We start from the raw sequence: 21,577 nt of genomic DNA, 5'->3' as shown, positions 1-21,577 counted from the left end.
GTAGGAAGGTGTGGGCAAGAGATCCCGACTCATATTGGGCATGGTCGATATCATGTAAAGTCAAAGGAATGGAGTCTAAGATTCTAGATCACCTGCCCAAAAATATGTTCCAACACCCCTACTGATGATCTCACTTTTTTATGGTGGGATCCAGTTTAATAGTGAAATGTGCGGTGATGAAGTTGATAGTGTCTAGGACCCTAAGAGAAGATGCTCCCAATGCACGCTGGGATGTGCCTTTGAAGTCGTTGTGAGGCGCGTATGTGAGGAGCTGATCCCAATTTTAATAGAACGGGACTATCGAACGATGCATGTATGAGGTCGGCGCAAACTAGCTTGCCACGTGGCTATTGCTGTTCCAACCTTCACAAGCACACGCTCTTCCAGAAATTTAAACTCGCATCGAATTAATCACAGCCAAGGTTATCTGCTGAACGGTTCTGATTGAGAAGAACAGTACTCCGTTTTCAGTCGTTTCCCGAGAATACCGAAAAAAACAATAGTATCTGGACCACGTTATCACATTTCCGCTCGCCTATTTATATTCCATTAATCTCGCGACCGATGCTACTTTTAACAGCTAGGGTTTCAAATCGAGCTCCGGGCTTCTTTCTAGGGTTTTGCTTCCCTGAAGGAGTTTCTGTTAGGGTCCCTTCTTGTGTTCTTTGAATTTATCCTTTTAGTTTTCCTTTTTTTTTTTGATCGGTGGCATCCTTCTAGGGTTTTTTGATTATTCTATCTACGTCTATAATTCGTTTCTTTCCCTGTTTCATTTGCCCTCTCCGCCCGTTATTCGTGAGATTTCAAGCTTCTAAACTCTGAGAGAATGCCTCCCCGAGCGGTGAAGAAGGGAACGGCGGCGCCTGGACCGAAGAGAACGCCCAGGGCGACGAAGGGGACGCCGAAGTCCCAGAATCAACAGGAAGTTACAGAAGAAACAGTGAAGGTTGAAGAGGTTTCGGTTTCTGTGGTCGAGGTTAAGGAAGAGGTAAAGGTGGAGCGGGTTATTGAAGAAAAGCCGGAGGAGAGGACTGATGATCCTGAACCTGAAGTTAAACCCGAGACAAACGGACCTGTTTCTGCGAAAGGTGAGGTTTTTTCAGATCGTTTCTTTTTTTTTTTTTCTGTTTTATATTTATAATTTATGTTTTCTCTCTAATTAGTTCAGATCTGACGCCTCTGAGTCTCATTTTTTTCCATTCACAATTCCTCAGACGTTTAAAAAAGAGAATAAAAGGCATGTCTTTATACACGTATCTTTCTCCTTCTGTCTTTCTTTTGTCCACGTGATGGGGCTATCTCATTTTATTTATTGATGTTGATGTGCTAATTGTTCAGAGTTTTGGTTTCTTCTCTATCAGCCCTTTCTTTATTTTTTTCACTTGTAGAATCTTAGAAAAAGTCCCTTTTCTTTAATTTCCTTGCGCTGCAAGGTATCTGTTGATATGCTTATCATGTATAAAGTTATCCTTCGTTTTTTTTTTCGTTACTGGTTTTTGTTCCTTTGATTTGTCTGTGCAATTGTCGCATTGGGCACCAGAGTATACAAATCATGTACATGTTCGTACCGGTTCATCTGCCTGTTAGGCATTGTTATATTTCAAATGAATGGTGGAATGCTTCTTGCTGTTAGATTAGTATATGTAACGGCCGTATGTGGATTTCAACCTTTGTAAGTGAAGTTTTCTTGCACGTTTCATGGGCTCCTCTATTTAATGAGGTTTTAATTGCGAACATTTAGAAAGGATTGGAATTGGTAATTATTAGTCCTTTATAGGATTCAAGTTAAATGGATATGGGAGATCCTATTTAGGACGAGAAATAAGTATTTTCCTGTTTCCATGACAGAAGAACATGATGTGAAGGAGCCTTTTGATGAAGATGACAAAGCTGAGCGATTAGAGCTGGAGGATAATGAGCCAGAATATGAAGCTGAAGAGGATGGTGGAGTGGATTATGATGAGAAGGAAAATGAACACGAGGATGTCCAGGAGGAGGGAGATGAAGGTGAGGAAGAGGCTGAGGAGGGTGATGTGGGTGAAGAAGAGGAAGGTGATATGGTTGAGGAGGAAATGGAAGACATTGCTGAGGGAGCTGAAGGTGAAGAGGATGAAGATAATGGAGAGGAGGAGCATGAAGAGATTTTTGATGAAGATGAGGAAGAACATCATGAAGTTGTTAAGGAGAGACGAAAGCGCAAGGAGTTTGAAATTTTTGTTGGAGGCTTGGACAAGGATGCGACTGAAGATGATCTTCGGAAGGTCTTCAGCCAAGTAGGTGAAGTTACTGAAGTCAGGCTTATGATGAACCCTCAGACTAAGAAAAACAAGGGGTTTGCATTCTTGCGTTTTGCAACTGTAGAGCAAGCAAAACGAGCTGTTACAGAGCTCAAGAATCCAGTGGTATTTTTTCTGGCTTCTGACAAAGTTGAAATGGTATTGCATTTCAGTTTTTGTTGTATTAAATTTTTGTGAAAATCATTATTCCAGGTAAATGGTAAACAATGTGGTGCATCTGCAAGCCAAGACAGTGATACCCTTTTTCTCGGCAACATATGCAAGACATGGACTAAGGAAGCTGTGAGTAATCTGGACTGTTTCATACCCAGATCTTTTTTTTTTTTTTTCTGTTGGTGGTAAGTGAGATTCCTGACTGTGTTGTGTGTATTTGGTTCCAGTTGAAAGACAAGTTAAAGCATTATGGAGTTGAGAATATTGAGGACTTGACATTGGTTGAAGACAGTAACAATGATGGAATGAATCGTGGGTTTGCCTTTTTGGAGTTCTCTTCTCGTTCAGATGCCATGGATGCTTATAAGCGCCTGCAGAAGAGGGATGTTGTTTTTGGAGTTGATAGGCCTGCAAGAGTTTCTTTTGCCGATTCTTTCATTGAGCCAGATGACGAGGTTATGGCACAGGTACATATTGATCCAAACTTCTTTAGGTAGTTGGGATTGAACCATTCTAAACCTGATTAGACGGAATGGTTTTACCATTTTTACACTACACAACCTATAATATTAGTGGGAAAGCTGTGTAACTTGAAAATGCTTTTTTTGTAGGAATGAATAATGTCATTATTTTATTTTTCCCAGTCATATTTACAAAATTTCAATGAAGAAGCAATTTCATCATTGAAAAATGAATGTAAATAAAAGTAGAAAAAATGTACATTAGATGTTACTGGATGTCAGGTCTTATGGATGCAGCCATTGGCCATGACATGCACAAGCACATATAATTGTTGGAGAACAACTTACAGAATTGATTGCATATTTTCTGGTATATAAGAACATAAAGCCTGTCTCCTATGATTGTGCATGTGAAACCTGATGCTTGACATGTTACATGTTACATGTTTCTAATGTGTTGAAAGTTTGTGGGTACTGTCTACATTTACTAGGTCTTGATAAGTTTATATTCCTCTTGTATAACTGCCCAATGCAGCAGCCAGACTGTTTTCATTTATCATTTTTGGTACATTCTCTGTCCTTGTTATTAAACATCACTAATTGGTTTTTGGCGTAGTGGGTTATATATGTGGCGTGGTGCTTGTGTGCGTACCTGCTGCCTGGGGCTATCTCATTTTCAGTGTTGTTGTGTTCCAAAAAGTTGGAGTTTGTAATTGAACTTAGAAGTTTTTAATTAGTTACTATTTCCTTCAGGTTAAAACTGTGTTTGTGGATGGTTTGCCTGCTTCATGGGATGAAGATCGTGTAAAGGAATGTCTCAAGAAATTTGGAGAGATTGAAAAGATTGAACTTGCTCGTAATATGCCATCGGCCAGGAGAAAGGATTTTGGTTTTGTAACGTTTGGAACCCATGATGCAGCAGTGGCTTGTGCTGAAGGCATTAACAATGCAGAGCTGGGTGAGGGAGACAATAAGGTCAGCTGTTGTTTTTAAGACATTGTTTCTTTTATTTCTGCACCAGGATGATATAGGGTGCAGTTTCTTTGTTTTTCATTTGTTTGATGGTAATATGATATGTATCAGGCAAAAGTAAGGGCCAGATTATCAAGGCCACATCGGAAAGGTAAAGGTAAGCGTGCCCTTCGTGGTGATTCTAGGTATGGGCGAGGTTCTTCACGAGGTGTCAGGGGTGCCTGGGGTCGTCCATTGCGTGGCCTATCTGGACGTGGGCCAAGAGGAATTGGGGCACGTCTACCCCCAGTTAGTGGTCGTGGACTAAAGAGGCCAGTAGGATTTAGAGATAGACGTCCTGTTATGGCTGCACCTGCAAGAGTTAGGCCCTTGCCTCCTCCCCCTAGAAGAGCTCCTGGTATGCCCCTTCCTCACCCTATCACTGTTTTAGTTTCTCCAACTGGGCCCCTGAAATGTTATTGTTATCTTGATGCCATGATTTTCCAAACAGTTCCTTCCTACCCAAAGAGCAGTTCGAAGAGGGATTATGGTAGGCGTGAAGAGCTTCCTCCAAGAAGTAGAGCGGCTGCAGATTATGGTACCAGGGTTGTTACTGAGAGGCGGTCATCCTACAGGGATGACTATCCTTCCCGTGGACCTGGCTATGCTGATGATGTTCCACCACGAAGCGCTTCACGAACTGCAGCAAGGAGGCCCTATATGGATGAAGGCTATGCACGGAGGTTTGAAAGGCCTCCACCAAGTTATCGTGACGGCCGCACACGTGAATATGATTCACTATCTGGGGCAAAACGTTCATATTCTGCATTGGTTAGTATTTTATTTATTATTTTTTATTTGCTTTGGCACTTACATATTCTTCTTCTTTTATTCTATTGTTCTTTTCTCTGTCAAGACCACGAAGTTTTCTGATAATGATTTATTGTCAAAGGATGATGTTCCTCCACGTTATTCTGATGCTGGTGCTCGTCAATCAAGAGCTCGCTTAGACTATGGAGTTAGTGGCAGTGCCTCCCAATACGGGGATGCATACGGTGACAGGTTAGATAGAACTTTTAGAAATCCAAGCTGTGTAGGATTTGTTTTTTTTTTTTTGTTTTATATTTATAACTTGTAACTAAACAAACCCATTCTCTTGTTGTTGCAAGGCTTGGGAGATCTCAATTAGGATACGGCAGCAGCCGGAGTTCTCTCTCAGGTCAGGAATCACATGGACTCTATGGTGGTCGCCAGGGTATGGGTTATGGTGGAGGTACGTCAAAGATATCTGATAGGTTCATTTCCACTCGTTCATTTGAAATCCCGTTGTGGCTTTGATTTCTGTTTGAAGCTCAATTATTCAGTTATTGTGGTGGTTTCTAGGTTCTTATGGTAGCAGTGATGTTGGTGGAATGTATTCATCAAGTTATGGCAGTGACTATATGTCTCGTGGGCCTGATGTATGACATGAAGTTTTCATTTTGTCAGTAATGTTAATATTGAGTTGGAAAATTTTAAATGCCATCTAATAAAATTATTAAGCACTGATTGTAGGTTGGTGGTGGCTCATATTCATCGTTATATTCAAGCCGTGGGTTGGGTGGCAGTGGTTACTTGGGCGGTAGTGGTTCTGGATCTTATTATTGAGGTAAGTCACTGTTCTGTGCAGTCCGTCTTTTTGTTCTTTTAGATAATTGTGTGTTTGACTACACTTGACTTCTCATGCCTTGTAATCATGTATTGTTGCCCTTTTTTCTTTCATGTTCTTTTTTTTTTATTTCTTCATAAGTAGGAGACATTGCTTTGGTTTTCCTGTAGCAGTATGATTGGTGATGATTGAGCATGGTGGTCACATGAATTTGTATCTGACACAGATTTAACTTGAGGAGAGCATGCTATAGGCCGTGGATTATTGGAGCTTTATGCATAATGATGCCTACAATCTTGGAAAGACGCATATTATTGAGCGTTAATTGGCCTATCAATTTGCCAGATAGAAGTGGGGGTTTAAGCATTGAGTTGTACAATGCAATAGCTGCAATTTGGGTCATGGTTGGGCTATAAATGTGGGTTTCTTTCCAGTCTTATTTCACTGTAAGGATCTTTGAGTTGGAGTTATAGAACAAGCCGTACTGTCTGTTATGTATGACATGCATATTTAATTCTCTCCTTATAAGAACTACATTTGACGGGCAAAGAGGTTGTATGCTGTGTTCTAGCAATGGGCAAAACTTTCTGGCATACATGAAAGCTTGATGAGTTAGGAGCTTCAGAATGAGTTTCAAGTCCTTTTGGATGATTTTATTCCCTAAATTCCTGGGTAAAGGATTAGCTTGGAATGCCAGGAGGCATTATTGCAAAGGCTGATTAAGTATTAGCATCAATGCTACAGTCCAGATCTAACATGAAGGAAACTCTCGGTGAATTATCCTTTGGTAAATGGAATCATGCATTGATGTTTATCATGTTTAAGTGCCAAATAAGACCACCTATTGGTTACAAAGGCTTTCTTGTCTGAAGTTTGGTGTATTATAATCTTACTATCTTTTGGTTGGTCCAACATTAATCTTACAGAGTTTGCAAGCTCACTCTTAATCAGGCTTGCCCTTCTTGCTGGTGGCAAGGGTAAATTGCTAACAAGAAGATAATGGTTTTAACAGTGGAATTCATGCTTGAAGATCATGGCTTGTGAAACATGCAACTCTCTTGAAATTTGATCCTGAAAAATACATGGATTCTAGGAAGTACTTTTGACTTCATAAGTGCAACGTGCTGTGCATTGTATCATGTTTTTCTTTATTTTTGGGCTCAGGAGGCTAATTACATTGGAATGGAGGACCATAGAGTGAGTTTGTTTGGTAATGTGAACACTGGAATTCCCTTACATCCGTTAGTTGGTATTTCTGTGTACTATCAAAGAGATGGAAACAGAGGGTATACCATTTTATACATCATTCTATAAGAACTATAGATTGGAGTTATCTTCTTCCGTTAGCTAGAAGTAGATGGTTTTTTATTTGTAGTTATTTGGAAGGTTGGTTTTCTACTGTCAGGGGTCTTGTGTGATAATATTAGTAGTAATAATTGTATTAGTTAAGGTTAGTCGGATCTCTAACATTTTATACTGGGCATGGATAATGATTATCATTTGCAGCACTTGAAGTACCTGAATTTTCTGTAAAGGACTGAATGCTTCAAATGAGCTTGGTTGACAAGTCTGTTATGATATCTTTTTAAGTAGTTCTTTGTAATTGAGAAGTAATGATTTGGAAATTACATGTAACATATCAGGAGCTGTCTTTTAGTGGTGTTACAAGCTGGAGCTGTATTTTAGTGGTGTGATGGTGAATTCCCTAAAAGGCATAACAGAAAAAGAGGATTAAAATAACCTAGAGAAGTGTTTGCTTGTAGTCTTCTTGGGTAGTATTTAGGCAACATTTTTTCATTAGCGCAGTTTCCATCTGAACATGAAGGTTTCTGAATTGAACTGGAGGAAAGCAAAAATACACAGGAGTTATTGGAATGGGTTGTTAAGTGTGCTTTTATGGTTTTTAGTCTGGACAGGGTTTGATAAAGATGTGCTTCCTAGAAAAATAGAATATAGCGCAAGTGGAGATTTTGAATATGGAACGTTAGTTTCAAGTCCTTGTAAAAATGTTATCTTATTATTAGGTAGACTAGGTATTCTCCTGCCATTATTTTCCCATCTTATGCAGTCAAATTTCTATTTTTGAATTGATTAAAATTAACATTGGTCTGGGAAGGCCAAGTGTATATTTCTCTGGTCAGACCTCGGATCAAGACTGGTGAAAAGGTGGCTTAGGTTCTCTTTAATTTTATTGCATTCTTCTTTTATCTCATTCTTTGGCATTTCAAATTTCAATTGATAATAATTGTGTACAATGTGATGGTTTTGTTAATGTCGGTGTTGTAGTGAAGTGTTGGGTGTGTTCCCTGGTTAACCTCAATTTGTATACATCACAAAGCCTAGTCGTTGAAAATTCTATTTGACATTTTGATCTTTGTGATAGTTTGTTTTCTGTTATTAGTTAGAGCTGCAACTCAGCAAGCGTGTGCCACTCATATCACATGTAGTTGTGATACAAGGCTTTGCTGATTTCACAACCTTCTTTGTTCGTTTTTGACATTGTACTGTGGGAATGTTGAAGACTTTGTAAACATCACTTAGAACTTAGTTCTCAAGTCTTAATTGTAATTGGAAAACAATTTTTTTTTATCAATAATAAAGCGGTTCACATTTGAAATTTGCCGTTATTTGGGAAGTACTCGTCTCAATGCGATCATATTTGCTTTAGTTTGTGCTGAATGTCTTGGCACAAACGATAGATGATGGAAGAAGATTAGTTAAACGTTTTTTGAAGTTGTAAAAACTCTTGAAATCAATTGACAGTGATAGAGATGCGTCTCACGGCAAAAACGATTGAAGAATGTTTTCTCACTTCTAAAGTAGTGTCTGTTTATTTTTCTTTTTATTTTTTATTGCAACTCCACTCTGGTCTTTGGTGAGCCCAGGCAATATAGCTTGATTTTCAGATTTTGGCTTTTTAAAATAAGAACAGAAAAAGTATATGCTCTACTCTTGGGATTTCGTTGTAGTAAAATGCGGCCATCGGTTGCAAGGCCGTGACTACTTTTTTTTACCACTTAACCGGTGCCCGAAGGCCCACTTGGGAAACTACAGAAAAGACAAATAGAAAAGTATAGATATAGAAAAATAAATAAAATAGAAAATTCAAAAATTACGGAAAAAAAGAAATATTAAATTTTAGAAAAAGACTGAAAAATAAAAATAAAACATAAAAGTGCAAGTAAATATAGAAAGATACAGAAAATTAAATAAAAACTGAAAAATACAGAAATAAAACCATCTAATAAAAATCAATACAGTACAAAACACTAAAATTTAAAAATAAAATACGGAAATATCAAAATTTCAAAAAATACCGAAAAGAGAAAAATAAATACAGAACTAAAAAAATACAGAAAAACAGAAAATTGCAAATAGAGGAAAATACAAAAAAATACAGAAAAGTGCAAATAAGTACAGAAAAATGCAGAAAAGAGGAAAAATAAAACATAAAAGTACAAAATAAATACAAAAAAATACAGAAAATTGCAAAAGTACATAAAACAAAAAATTACAAAAAAATACAGAAAAATACTGAAGCAAAAACAGAAAAATAAAACAAAAAAGTGCACACAAATACAGAAAAACAGAAAAATAAAACTGAAAATTGCAAAAAATACAGAAAAAGGAATTTGCAAATAAATACAGAAAAAACATTAAAAATAAAAATTGCAAAACAAATGCAGAAAAAACGTAAAAGTACAAAATAAATACAAAAAAACAGAAAAGTATCCCGAAAATTTAAAAAAAATACAGAAAACACAAAAAATTACAAATAAATACAGAAATACTGAAACAAAAACAGAAAAATAAAACAAAAAAGTGCAGACAAACACAGAAAAATGCAAAAAATACAGAAAAGGAATTTGCAAATAACTACATAAAAAAAATAAATGCCTTTGGTTATTGCTTTCATTCATACATCAGAAGTTGCAACTCAATGAGTTTGAACATTACAAGAGGTAAAACTAAATAAAAGCAAGACTTGCTTTATAAATGCCCTTACCTATACAATTGGAAATGAACCCCTTTAGACCGTTAAGTCTCTCAAAGTTTTCTTTGGACTTCATGTTCAAAACGACTAAGAAGTCAAGAAAAGAAAATTTGCAAAAGATTTCATACTGAAAAATAAAAAGATCACAATCACAAAAAATAAAAAAATCACAAACCTATTTCAAAAACTATTGAACATAGAACAAATTAGCCCCACTTTTCAATGGTACCAACTACCAACCAAAGTCGATTGGTATTTTACCATCATTTTCATCTTAAATTTGGGAGGTTATGTTTCATCTACATCTCCAATTTGGGTGTTGGTCACATTTTTCTTCATTGCTCAATGAAAAATTCATCATCACCATCTAAAGAACGGAAACAGAAAAATTTGAACACAAAAAATAATCAAGTATGAAAATATCACTTGAGATAATATCAATGATAGTTGCCATCGGTCTCAGTTGTTTTTTTTTTTTTATTGTGATTCCATTATTAAAAATGTTGGATCATCAATTTTAAACATATTATCCTTCTTATTACCATCAAGTAATATATGATACTTATCATCATGCATAATCCAATCTTTTACAACATCAACATGTTCATGCCCAATTGGGTCAAGGCTTTTAGTTTTTTTTCTAATAAATCAATAAATGATACATTAGATGCAATGAAAGCATAAAAAAATAAGCAATTATGAAACATAAAAGTTAAAACATTTACCCATGCATCACATGCAAGTTGCCATTAGCATATATTAGGTCATTGAGCCTCTAGTACTCTAACCTATTCCGTCTTTTCGTGTGTATGCGTTCAAAAACACTCTAATTGTACTCACATTCAGATGAGCTATATGTTTGGCTAAGGATCTTTACAACAATCTTTTTTAATTTTACAATGTTAAAACCAAATTGCGACCACCATTCACTTACATGCATTGAAAGAGAGTTGATTTAATTTATAAAATAATATTGAAATAATAAATATGTTACAAAAAAGGATATTTATTTTTTGGAGGCGTTTACTTAAATGTCTAATTTGAGAAAGATCTTCCAAAATTACCATAACTTTCAAAAAATAATAAGCTCTTTGTTTAGCTTTATATCTACATCATCTGATTTGATTAAATAAGATGACATATAAAACTACAGACATATTTAACTTTTGATTTCGGATCATATTGGAAGGCCGGGTTAAGATAATACTTTTCAAAATGAAGCCTCTGACTCATTTGTCTATTTCATATTTTATCAATAAATTTAATGATTGGGCCATATTTAGCATAGCATGATACATATACCTTATTGCAGGCCTAAATTCAGAATATGTAGGTTTAAATGCAGACCTAATTTTCATGATTGAGCCATATCCACAATCATTTTGCATTGTGCCCAAAATTTATAATTCAAAACTATATTTATTGTTTCTTTCCCCTTTTCATCTTTGGCATACCTAAAGTTAATAAAACTCCGACATGTTACCAAATTTTGTAAACCATGCATGTGCTTTAAAATGCTATATAATGCAATGAAATTAGTTGCAAAACGAGTGTCTTCATGATGTACTATCTCAGTCCAACTAGGTATATTCCTTAGCATTGTAGACAAATTTGGTAGTTTTATATGCATGTTGAACCACATTTGCAATATATAATCAATTTCCTTAATTTCCTTTAATATCAAGTTTAGACAATGTACTGCACGAGGTGACAGATATAACTATGGAAATTTTGGTTCCAACAATGCTCCTGTAGCTACATAATTTGTAGCATTGTCGGTGACCACCTGAACAACATTTTTTGATTTTATTCAATCAATTACTTCTTTAAACAAAATAAATAAATTCTCTGCACTCTTGATTGTTTCAAAAGCATCTACAAATTCACAAATGCTGTTTTTATAGGATAATACATTATAAAATTAATCAATGTCTGGATGCATGTATCTATCCAATCGTCAGCAATTAAAGTGAAACCATATGTAGCCGAATCCTTACGTAGTTTATCAATTGACATTTACACATCATGAACTAAATATTTCAACAGTTTTATTGTATAATTATGATATGAAGGAGTTTTGTACCTTGGACCAATAATAGCAAGTGCATCCAATATAACTGAAAATATCTTGAACGCAAAGCATTCACGGGAATACAAATATCACATAACCACTAAATAACAACATGGTCCACATGATTAATTGCTCCCTCAGATGTCAAGACAATCTTAATACAAGGTTGTACATTTGGAGTGGTCTATGGGGCAAAATGGCTAGTTATTAACCCTGAAGATGCTTTTTCCTTTTCCGATGATGTAGTTGGTTTTTTCTCTTGATAAATATTATGTGTAATAGGTGGATCTATTTCTCTTATTTCAACATCTTCATTATTATTTTTCCTTCCACATTGTGCTATAGTGTCAACAAAATTCATTAGCTGCTTTTGTATCTTACATTATAGGGTACTTTACGACATATTGCAATATCACATTTCTTTTGGTCAAGATGTTGTTTCATCCTATTAATCCCTCCCCTTTTAAAAGTCTTTTGACAATAAAGACATGCCATTGACTTTGATCCATTAAGAGGGTCAACTTTAAGGGAAACATGCTCTCAAGCAGAATTTGTTTTTGCCCTAGCATTTGATGAAATGGAATCTTGTGATGGATCAGATGTATTAGTATTTGGACTTTGTGATTCTATCATCTTAATTCAATCAAAGAAACCCAACTCAAAAATAAATTCCTTCATACAAACTCAATTTAAAATTTAAATTTTAGAATATCACATCCATTGACTAAAAGAACCAACCAACATGTAAAATCACTCCATACATGCAAAAAATAATTAAGCAAATAATTAACCAAAATGTAAAATCACTCAATTAGAAATGTGAGTAAATTGATTTCAAAAAATTAAGCAAAATTTTCAGCATTTGATCATTATATGAAAATTAAGCAAAATCTACATATGAAAATTAAGCAAAGCTTTTAGCAATTTACCATATCGAATTTGCAAAAAATTGCTTGTAGAAAATACAAAAAACCATATGTTTGACAAAAATAAAAAAAATCCAAAGAAAAAGAGATTTTAATATTTTATCATTCTTTGACATCATCTAATCATAATCATCATTCACATAACAAATAAGCAAGGAATTGAAAAAAAAATAAAACAAAATTAATTAAGCCAATGTGAGTATGTTAATCTTTGTAATTAATTAAGAAAAGATTTCAGAAAAAATTTAAGCAAGATTAATTAAACAAAGAATTAAGCAAAAAATTCAAAGAATCAATTAAACTCACAAAAAAATTCAGAAAAAAAATTTATACCTTCAGGTCCTTCTCAGTTTCACTGTCGGTAATGGTGGTGTGACAATGGGCTTGGGCTTGGTTGGAGACAAGTTGGCGTTGCAAGTGCTGCTGCAACTTGCAGAATCGCCAATGGTGGTGTTATTGCCATTGTAAAGTGCAAACTCCCTGCTCGCTACTGCAAACTCGCCTGTCGCAACGCTTTCTGCTAGAGCCTGGAAGTGCTGCAAAATATGTTCATCGTTGTTGCAAACTCGCCGTCGATCGGTGTGTCGCCGTTGAATGCCGGAGCTGTTGGTCGCCACAGGTGGTCAGTTGGGTGTGAGGGTTGAGTGGAGGGAAGGGTTAGAACGAAAATGGGGGTTCTAACCCTAAAGGGCCTAAACATTCGATTTGGGATGGGGATATTGAAGTCATTTTATTTTTTGTTTTATTTAAAACATTGAAAATAAAAAGGATAACCCGCGAATTGCTGCCCGGGTCGAACGATTTAGCGGTCCGATTGCCTGGGCTAGCGGTTTTTTGACTTTTTCAACATTTTTAAGGAATGTTTAGTTTCTAATATAACTGTTCCCGGGGGTTGATCAATTATTGGTTTTTCTGGTCTGACCGTCCGGTCCGATTTGACTTTGAAAACCATGTATTTCAAAACTGAAAACATATTCTTGAGTTTGGTTTCAAAAACATGTTTTCATTCAATTATTCAACATCAAATTTCATAAATTATGTAATTTTTATATTGAAAATTTTGTTCATTAAAACCCAATATTTTGTTGTTTTCAAAAACATATACTGCTTTTTTGAAACAAAACCAGCTTGTTCTCCCCTTCGAAAACAAAATCAAAGTAAAAAACATGTTTTTATTTTTATTTTTTTCTGATGTAGTGATTTAAAAAACAAGTGAAAAGAAAAACATTCATGTTGTATAACGCCCCCCCATAATTTCTGCATGGCTGTGTTTGGAAACAATGCAAATAAGTGTAAATGCAAATATGTAGAGTGTAGAAGTGTAAAAGTGTAAAATGGTTTATATAAATTGTAAAATTGGGTTAGTTTTGCATCGACAAATTTATCTTCTTATTAAACAGACTTTTAGGCTTTTAACTATAATGGATGCAAGTATAAATTCCAATAAAATATACAAAATCCCAATTGAATGTAAATATACATTGGTCTGTCATTTGTCAATGCACAAATGTAATATTGCCAAACACAGGCAAAAATTAACCAGAGTGTAAATTTACCCTAAACTGTGATTTACACTCCATTTGCATTGTTTCTGAACACAACATAATAGATATTAATATGGAAGCAAACCATGTTGAACCATTTTGGGCTCCGAATGTAACTCGGTTGTGGGTGGTGATACCTTGGAAGTGGGAACCATACTTCCAAAAGTATTGATACGGCAAACGTTTGTTGTTTGAGCTTCAAAATGCATATTATCCATTTTACTGCCATATGCTCAAACAGAATATAGTGTTTAATAAAACTTGTTATTTGGCAAATTGGAATTACATGCTTGTGAAACTTCAAACCTAATTAAAATTCGATGGTATGATGGCTGTCGAACATAGTCTCGTATGTTGAAGGGATTTGATCTAGTCATCCCAACGTAACCTCACAATCAAGCCACTGCGCATTAGGGCAACCATGTCTCCACCTCTTCAAATCTTCATTAGGATGATGTTATTCAAACATTAATTGTATTTTTTTTTAATTTATAATAAATAATTGGAAAATTTCCACTTTAGTATCTTGAATTTTGGGGATAGTGTCAAATTACTACCCAAATTTTCAAAAAGTATCAACTTAGTCTTTGTTGTTAACTGATTGTCAGTTATTTGATCACGTGATGACTATGCAACTTAAATTTTTTTAAAATATCAAAACTACCCTTCAAAAGAAGACATTGTTCGTTGACTTCTACCTTGTAGGGGAGCAGTATCTGAGCCCCTGTACAAAATAGAGCATAAATGGATCGATCACGCTGTGCCAGACGAGTAGTCGTCGAACATTGGGACTGCTCGCTGGCACGTTGGACTCCGACTCATAAGGGGGAGGTGGAGATATCTTATCTCAGCCTGAGAGAGCTCAATCTAGAGAGCAGCAACAACCACACCATCGATTCTCAACGCCGGCCATGCTTATCTACTTGATCACTTAGCCTCTTAATTGAATACTGACAATTGGTTGGGGCCCTGGTTTTTTTTTAATCAATAACAACAAATTTCATTAAGTAGGAATAAGCTTACAAAAAAGGGGAGCTAAAGTATCTTAACTCCCCAGAGAATGGTTAAGCCCCAAGCTGAAAAGGAACAAAACAATTACAACTGAGCCCAAAACCCAGAAATCCTAATCACTCATTGCCTAGCCAATCCATCAGCAAAGAAGTTTGCATTTCTCTTTACCCAATTACACTGAATTTCCATGTTCTTGGTCAACCATTTGAAGTTTCTCTTCTCATTATTGTAACTTCAAAGCTTAGAATTGTCTTCTTTTAGCCAGTTCACTACCTCCATAGAATCTCCCTCTACAATCAGCATCTTGACCTTTAGGTCTTTAGCCCTTTGTACCCCTTCTAAGGCTGCTAACACCTCAGCCCTAGAGAACATAACTGTTCATTTTGGGTTACTATAGCAAGTTAGCAACTAAACAACTAGTTTTTTTTTTGTTTTTTTTAGACAGCAAAGCAATGCTGGAAATATAAAGAAGTTTCATTGATACAAGACTTTGAGCTATGCAACTATGCAAGCTTCTTTGTAGAGAGGGATCTTCAGCCTTCAGGGATGGGGGATGCAGATTGCAGAATTCTCCAGTGGGCATAGGCACTAGACAGAACAGAATTCTCCAGATTGCGCCGGTGCTGATGCAGATTGCAGAACTTCTCTTGCTTGAGACCATTTGCACCTCCTGGTTCTGTAGGTGGAAAGGAAAAGACAACATTGGAAAATGCGAGTCCAAAACTGTACCGCCATCCTCAACAACCATGTTATTATTCAATATTTATTTATTACCAAAAATACAAAAGTGATGTGTCCCCTCACCTGGGACCTGGGAGGCTGGAAGCCTTGAACTCTCTTCTTTACATGGGAACATGGTTTTTAAAACTGGATCAGACCGGAAAAACCGAGAACCGGTCAGGTGACTGGTTCCATTTTATTCTAGAACTGTTATTTTCCCAATAACCATTGATTTAGTTAGCAAACCGCTGATTCGGGCAGTCAAACTGTTTGAACCATTCAATGGTTTGACCGGTTTTTAATTTTTTTATTAGAATGGGTCATTCATTCGGTTCAAATGGTCAAACCGCTCGACCCAAAAACCGGACCCCTGACTGGTTCGTTGTCCGATTTGGTTTTAAAAACCTTGCCTGGGAAGCGGCGAACTCTGGTCACCTCATTCCATTTTCTTGGTGTAAAGAAATCCCATCCATAAACCAATGTCAAGAAACAAAAATGATGTGAAAGTTCAGATCAAGCCCACCAGAGCTTCTTGCTTAATTGGGCGAACCATTCACAGTTGAGAATTACTTAAAAAGCTTTCTTCTCAATAATTATGGGTCATTTTGCAAGTGCAGCAGTATGGATAATCAAAGAATCATGAAGAAGTTATGAATGTAGGAATAACATTCCAGCAAATGTGAATTAGTTCCAATGGATCCCCATAATCCCAAGTCATGAAGAAGTCGGCATGAAAATACCCAACAGGCCAACCTCCTCTTGATCCAAACCATTTTCTTTTTGGATAAGCCTAACCACCTCGAAACTAATCTAACCATCCTGCTCATAGAAAATCCCGAATGGCACCACCGCTCCAAGCCCATCTTCCTAAAGTACAAACTCAACATTTCAACCCAATTTCATGTAAAAAGTACAGGCCCAGAACAGAAGAAAAGATTAACTATTCAAGCTTGATTTGAGTTCAGAGAGCTGCTACCCTTGGAACATCCACTGGGAACTTATGGATCTCATCCATCTATGGATTCTTGTCCTTTGCTGGGTTTATGGTCCTCAAAGCCTTCCAGACTGCCCTGTTGCACTTGAACCCTGACCCAAATGCAATCTGCCAAAATCTGTCTCCCCTCCTCATCCTTCCCTTAGCCTCTGTATAAGCCAATTCGTACCACAGAGAGCTGCTCGAGGTGTTGCCAAACCGCTAAAGTGTCATCCTTGATGGTTCCATGTGCCATTCGGATAGCTGCAAGTTCTTCTGTAATTCATCCAGAACAACTCTTCCACCTGCACGAATACAGAAATGCTCGAAAGCCAATTTGAAGTCGGGGATGTATGGCTTGAACTTCATCTTGAGGAGCTTTCCTTCCGACCAATGTAGCAAAGAAGAGCAACTGCTCTGACATCAGCAGAACAAGAAGACCCAGAGTAATAATGCTTGTCTTCTTGAACGAGGAGAGTCAGAAAGTAATCGTAAAAGGTAGTATTTGGGGCTCAAGACTCTTCACTCCTCTACTAAATGCTTGACGTGAATACCTGAATCCATAACCAGCTTGATATTGGAGGTGGTTACTGGTGAGAGATTGGATATCAATATAAGAAAATTAGATGATAGGTGAAGGATATTTTTATCTTTTACATGATACTTGTGGGTTTTGGACCAACTTGACACTTTTTGAACGTTTGGGTACTGTAATGATATGTTTGAAAGTTTAGGTGCTAACTTGATAGTTGATACTACTCCCAAAGTTCAGGGTACTAAAATGAAATTTTCCCTAAATAATTCAGTGATATGCCTATCTATTATTTTCAGACTTGGTCCAACCTTAACCGTTTTGGTCATTGAACCGTAGATTATATGAACTAAGCAACTCGTTCGACTTTCTAACAGGGTACATATGTAGTTTACTGACATGGGCTTGAGCCTGTGCCTTGATATTTGAAAGGTTGACAATCTTTGATACTATCAACAAAGTTTAAATTGAGAGGGCAAGCCCATGCTCACACCTTCCCAATAGCCTCTTGCAACTACTTTACCTCGGAAATATCTCTCCATGAAAAAGAGCATATAAGTACAGGGATATTCCTGATTCAAGGCCATAAAGATTTCTCAGATGGGCGTTGCCTTAAACTACATATAGACAAAGTAGATAAAAATGTTAAAAAATGAAGGCTCATCTTGACAAACATCATATATGCGATGATGGTTTTTTGGCTGCCGGACCCAAGTCCAGATCACCTCCCTACAAAATATGTTGTAACACTCTACCAACTTCATCACATCTCATATGTGACGAGTTTCATAGTGAGATGTAAGTTGGTTGGGTGTTGGAATGTATTTTGTTGGCAGGTGATCCAACTCGTCAGACCCTATCTCCAGTTGAATCGACTCAAACTTGGAATGACAAGAGTTCAGCTTCAGTCAGGGTACACTCTATACGTGCACTGTTCACACAAAAGGAGGACATGCCACGCGTCCTTAACTTCATGTGACCTAACCGAAGCATGTGGGCTATAGGAAACGACGTCTCCTATCAACGTCGTTACAATATTTAAAAAATGTCAAGAGTTTTCGATACTTCCTGCTCCTCTCTCTCTCTCTCTCTCATAGGGTTGTTTCCTCTCTTTCCCCTTTCAACCGGCGGCGAGCAACAATCATTAACAAGTTTTGGTTTTGGGGAAAACAAAACGAAGGAAGATGTACGTACTTGAAACTGATTGTCATTGGTATTCGGTGAAATAGTTGTTGATGGCTGCCATCCAAACCGGTTAGGGTTAATTTTTTCATGAAAGACATGCAAAGGGGAAGAAAAAAACTTGAAAAGAATCAATACCTAAGGTTGAGCTCCGATCGCCGGTGATAGTTGTTGGTTGCTACTATCTAGTGAAACAGTCGCTGATGGTTTCCATCCAAACCATTTAGGATTACTTTTTTCATGAAAGAGATGCAAAAGGGAACAAAAAAAAACTTGAAAATAATCAATACCTGAGGTTGACCCTCGGTCGCTAGAGATGATTGTTGATCACCTCCAGTGATGGTTGTTGGTCGCCACCAGTTGGAAGGGAAGAGAGGGAGGAAACAACCCTGCGAGCGGTAGAGGAGTGAGAAGTGTTAAAAATTCTTGACATTTTTTGAAATAATGTAACTACATTGATAAGAGATGTTGTTTCCTATAGCCCACACACTTCAGTCAGGTCACACGACGCATCCTCCTTTTGCGTGAACAGTGCACATATAAAGCATGCCCTGACTGAAGCCGTACTCGAATGACAATGGGGGCAATGTGAGGAGCCACTCCCAATTCTCATCCCTACAAAAATTCCCATCCCTATCCTTCCCACCAATTGGGGGTAGTTTGAATTGAGATCTTTTGCCAACAAAACATATTCCAACCCTATAACTTGATCTAAGGTAAATCGGCCTCACATAGTTGATCCCATCTCCATCCCCATGGTGATCCTAATTTCTCATCATTTTTTATGATGTTAAATTTGTTTTATTTTTATTTTTATTTTATTATAATTTTTAAATAAAATAATTACAGTTTATAGTACTATCGGACTAAATCCAAACCTCAATTACGTTCAAACATATTTTTAAAATATCAGCACAAATTAAAAAATTCTTAATACAAATATATATTACTATGGAGGAATCTCCATATGGATAATGCCACAGGGTGGAGACCCTTTTAGGGTGGGTCACAACAGTTGGGCCATCGAAGTTTCTGTTTAGGCCATTTGCGTGTTGGGCCTATAAATATGAATTCAGATTTCCTAATTATAAGAATCCTACCCATACATACCCACATGATACTATAGCTATGCATTGGAAACATATTTTCATCAATTGTAACATGTAAACTAGTGGGGACCCGTGCAATGCACGAAAAAATCTGAATGATTTAATAATTTTATTTACTATTAAATAATATTAACTTAATAATCAAAATTTATTATTAATTAACTAAAAGTATTCAAAGTTATTGTTAATATCTAAAATTTTAATAATTATATTTTCATTTAATGTTGATTTATATAAAATAATTATTGTTAATTTAATATGAACAAACCTTTTTTCATAAGTTTAGTTTTATTAATAATTTATAGTAATACTAATAGTTGTTATTTTTACTTTATTAATTAATTAACATTATTAATTACAATATTTGATTAGAAGTATTTATAATTGTAGATTTTTTCAAAATTTTTAATAATTAATAGTTTTTAATTAATTAGTAGTAACATATATATATATATATATATATATATATATATTTTTTAATAAATACAATATTTAAATTGTAATTAAAATTTCTTTTTCTATTATTCTCATTGGATTAGCTCATTGCCTCATAGGAATTTGTATACCTAATGCCTATATGAAATCATAACGATGTCATAATTATTATCTTAATTGGATTATCTCAATAGCTCATATGAATCTATATACTTAATGCTTCTAAGAAACCATAACAATGATATAATTATTATTCTAATTTTATTATCTCATTAGCTCATAGGAATCTATATACTTAATGCCTATAGGAATTCAGGACAATGTCATATAGAAAAGTTATTTGCTATAAGCTCTCTCAAAGGATTAGAAAGCTTAAGATGATTATAGTGAGGAAAAAGCCTGACATATCTATGAAACTGAAAATTACCCGATCTATGAGTAGCGAGTATGCTTCATAGGAGAATATTAATGGAGATATCAAAAACAGAAACACAAACCTAAATTGTCAACTTTTTGGTTAGTCATACCAATGTTTTTTTTTTTTTTATTTATTAAATGAACACACGAGTGTTGCTACAGGTGTGGTTGTGGACATACATCAATTACAAGATGGGAATGAAAATAATGTCATTGCCAATCGTTCACTTCAAGTAACATGTCCTCATTCTACTTTAAAACATCTGATTTTTTTATGTCGATCCCAAAGGAAATTCATGGAATGATGGAATTTTGGTAAGAGAACTGTAAGATGTAGACATTGTTTTGCACTTATGTCTAATAAAAGAATTTTGGAGATCCTAACCTTTAGAACATCAATAGCAATGGTGGTGCATCACATGTTGATACATAAATTGTTCAAGGTTTATAGAGTATGTTTGGTCTCATTAATTCATATGTGCAAGTTTTTTCGTAGAATTAGAGATATGCTTTTTTGAGAGGAAGTTCGTGATTAGCGTATAAGAATCATAGAATCAAGGCAAGGAAGACAATATATAATGCCCACAACAAATGAATTAGCTGCACTTATAGTCAGTGATGGAAATGAAAATGTTAGAAATTGAGATATCATTGTCCAAACAAATAAATGTATTTTACAGAAATTGATGAGATACATCCATCATACATGCCACTACAATACCCTCTATTGTTTCCACATGGTACTGATGGATGGAACTTAAACATATCATTTGTAACTGGGTCTAACGTTTCAATGAGAGCATTTATTTCACCAAGATTGCAACACAGAGAAATGGAAGGAATGACATTTTTGAGGGGAGGAAAGCTATTCCAACAATTTGTAGTTGATTCTTATGCAACAATTGAATATAATCGTTTGAAATATGTCATAAATAATCAAGCAAAGTTGTGATCTTATCTGTATTAAGGTTTACAAGATGCTGTTATAGCTGGAGATATCAATGTGTCTGTAGTTAGAAGAAGATTTATATTGCCGTCAACCTTCACAGGAGGGCTACGATATACGATACAAAAATATCAAGATGCAATGGCAATTTGTAGATGGGCAGGGCCCTTGATCTTTTCATTACTTTCACCTATATTCCAAAATAAC

The 21,577-nt window shown here is 35.8% G+C and overlaps 1 protein-coding gene across 12 annotated transcripts; it reads left to right on the top strand.

Moving 5' to 3' along the window:
* The first annotated feature begins 419 nt into the window (after nucleotides 1-419).
* LOC148880616 (uncharacterized) lies at nucleotides 420-8,137 on the top strand. 12 transcript variants are annotated; one of them, XM_088962578.1, is made up of 12 exons: nucleotides 420-1,088; nucleotides 1,849-2,402; nucleotides 2,490-2,579; nucleotides 2,678-2,917; nucleotides 3,665-3,886; nucleotides 3,995-4,280; nucleotides 4,374-4,693; nucleotides 4,815-4,924; nucleotides 5,032-5,135; nucleotides 5,246-5,322; nucleotides 5,417-5,510; nucleotides 5,737-6,059. In XM_088962578.1, the coding sequence occupies exons 1-11, from the start codon at nucleotides 827-829 to the stop codon at nucleotides 5,507-5,509; spliced, it is 2,358 nt and encodes a 785-aa protein (XP_088818704.1). In that variant the 5' UTR covers nucleotides 420-826; the 3' UTR covers nucleotide 5,510; nucleotides 5,737-6,059. The 12 variants fall into 12 exon arrangements, with proteins under 12 accessions (XP_088818704.1, XP_088818708.1, XP_088818706.1 ...); XM_088962582.1 differs by lacking the exon at nucleotides 5,737-6,059 and adding an exon at nucleotides 7,912-8,137 and having other exon boundaries at nucleotides 534-1,088; XM_088962580.1 differs by having other exon boundaries at nucleotides 534-1,088; nucleotides 5,684-6,059.
* The last annotated feature ends 13,440 nt before the right edge of the window (nucleotides 8,138-21,577 follow it).

The sequence above is a fragment of the Nelumbo lutea genome, chromosome 1 (genome assembly GCF_056320005.1).
Source record: "Nelumbo lutea isolate HS-2025 chromosome 1, American lotus-T2T, whole genome shotgun sequence".
NCBI lineage: Eukaryota > Viridiplantae > Streptophyta > Magnoliopsida > Proteales > Nelumbonaceae > Nelumbo > Nelumbo lutea.
This window is presented reverse-complemented; position numbering and strand designations above follow the sequence as displayed.

Coding starts and splice junctions, on each gene's coding strand:
- LOC148880616 (XM_088962576.1), top strand. CDS start 827: ATGCCTCCCCGAGCGGTGAAGAAGGGAACGGCGGCGCCTGGACCGAAG. Junction 2,580..2,677: donor AGACATGGACTAAGGAAGCT/GTGAGTAATCTG, acceptor ATTTGGTTCCAG/TTGAAAGACAAGTTAAAGCA. Junction 5,323..5,416: donor ATATGTCTCGTGGGCCTGAT/GTATGACATGAA, acceptor CACTGATTGTAG/GTTGGTGGTGGCTCATATTC.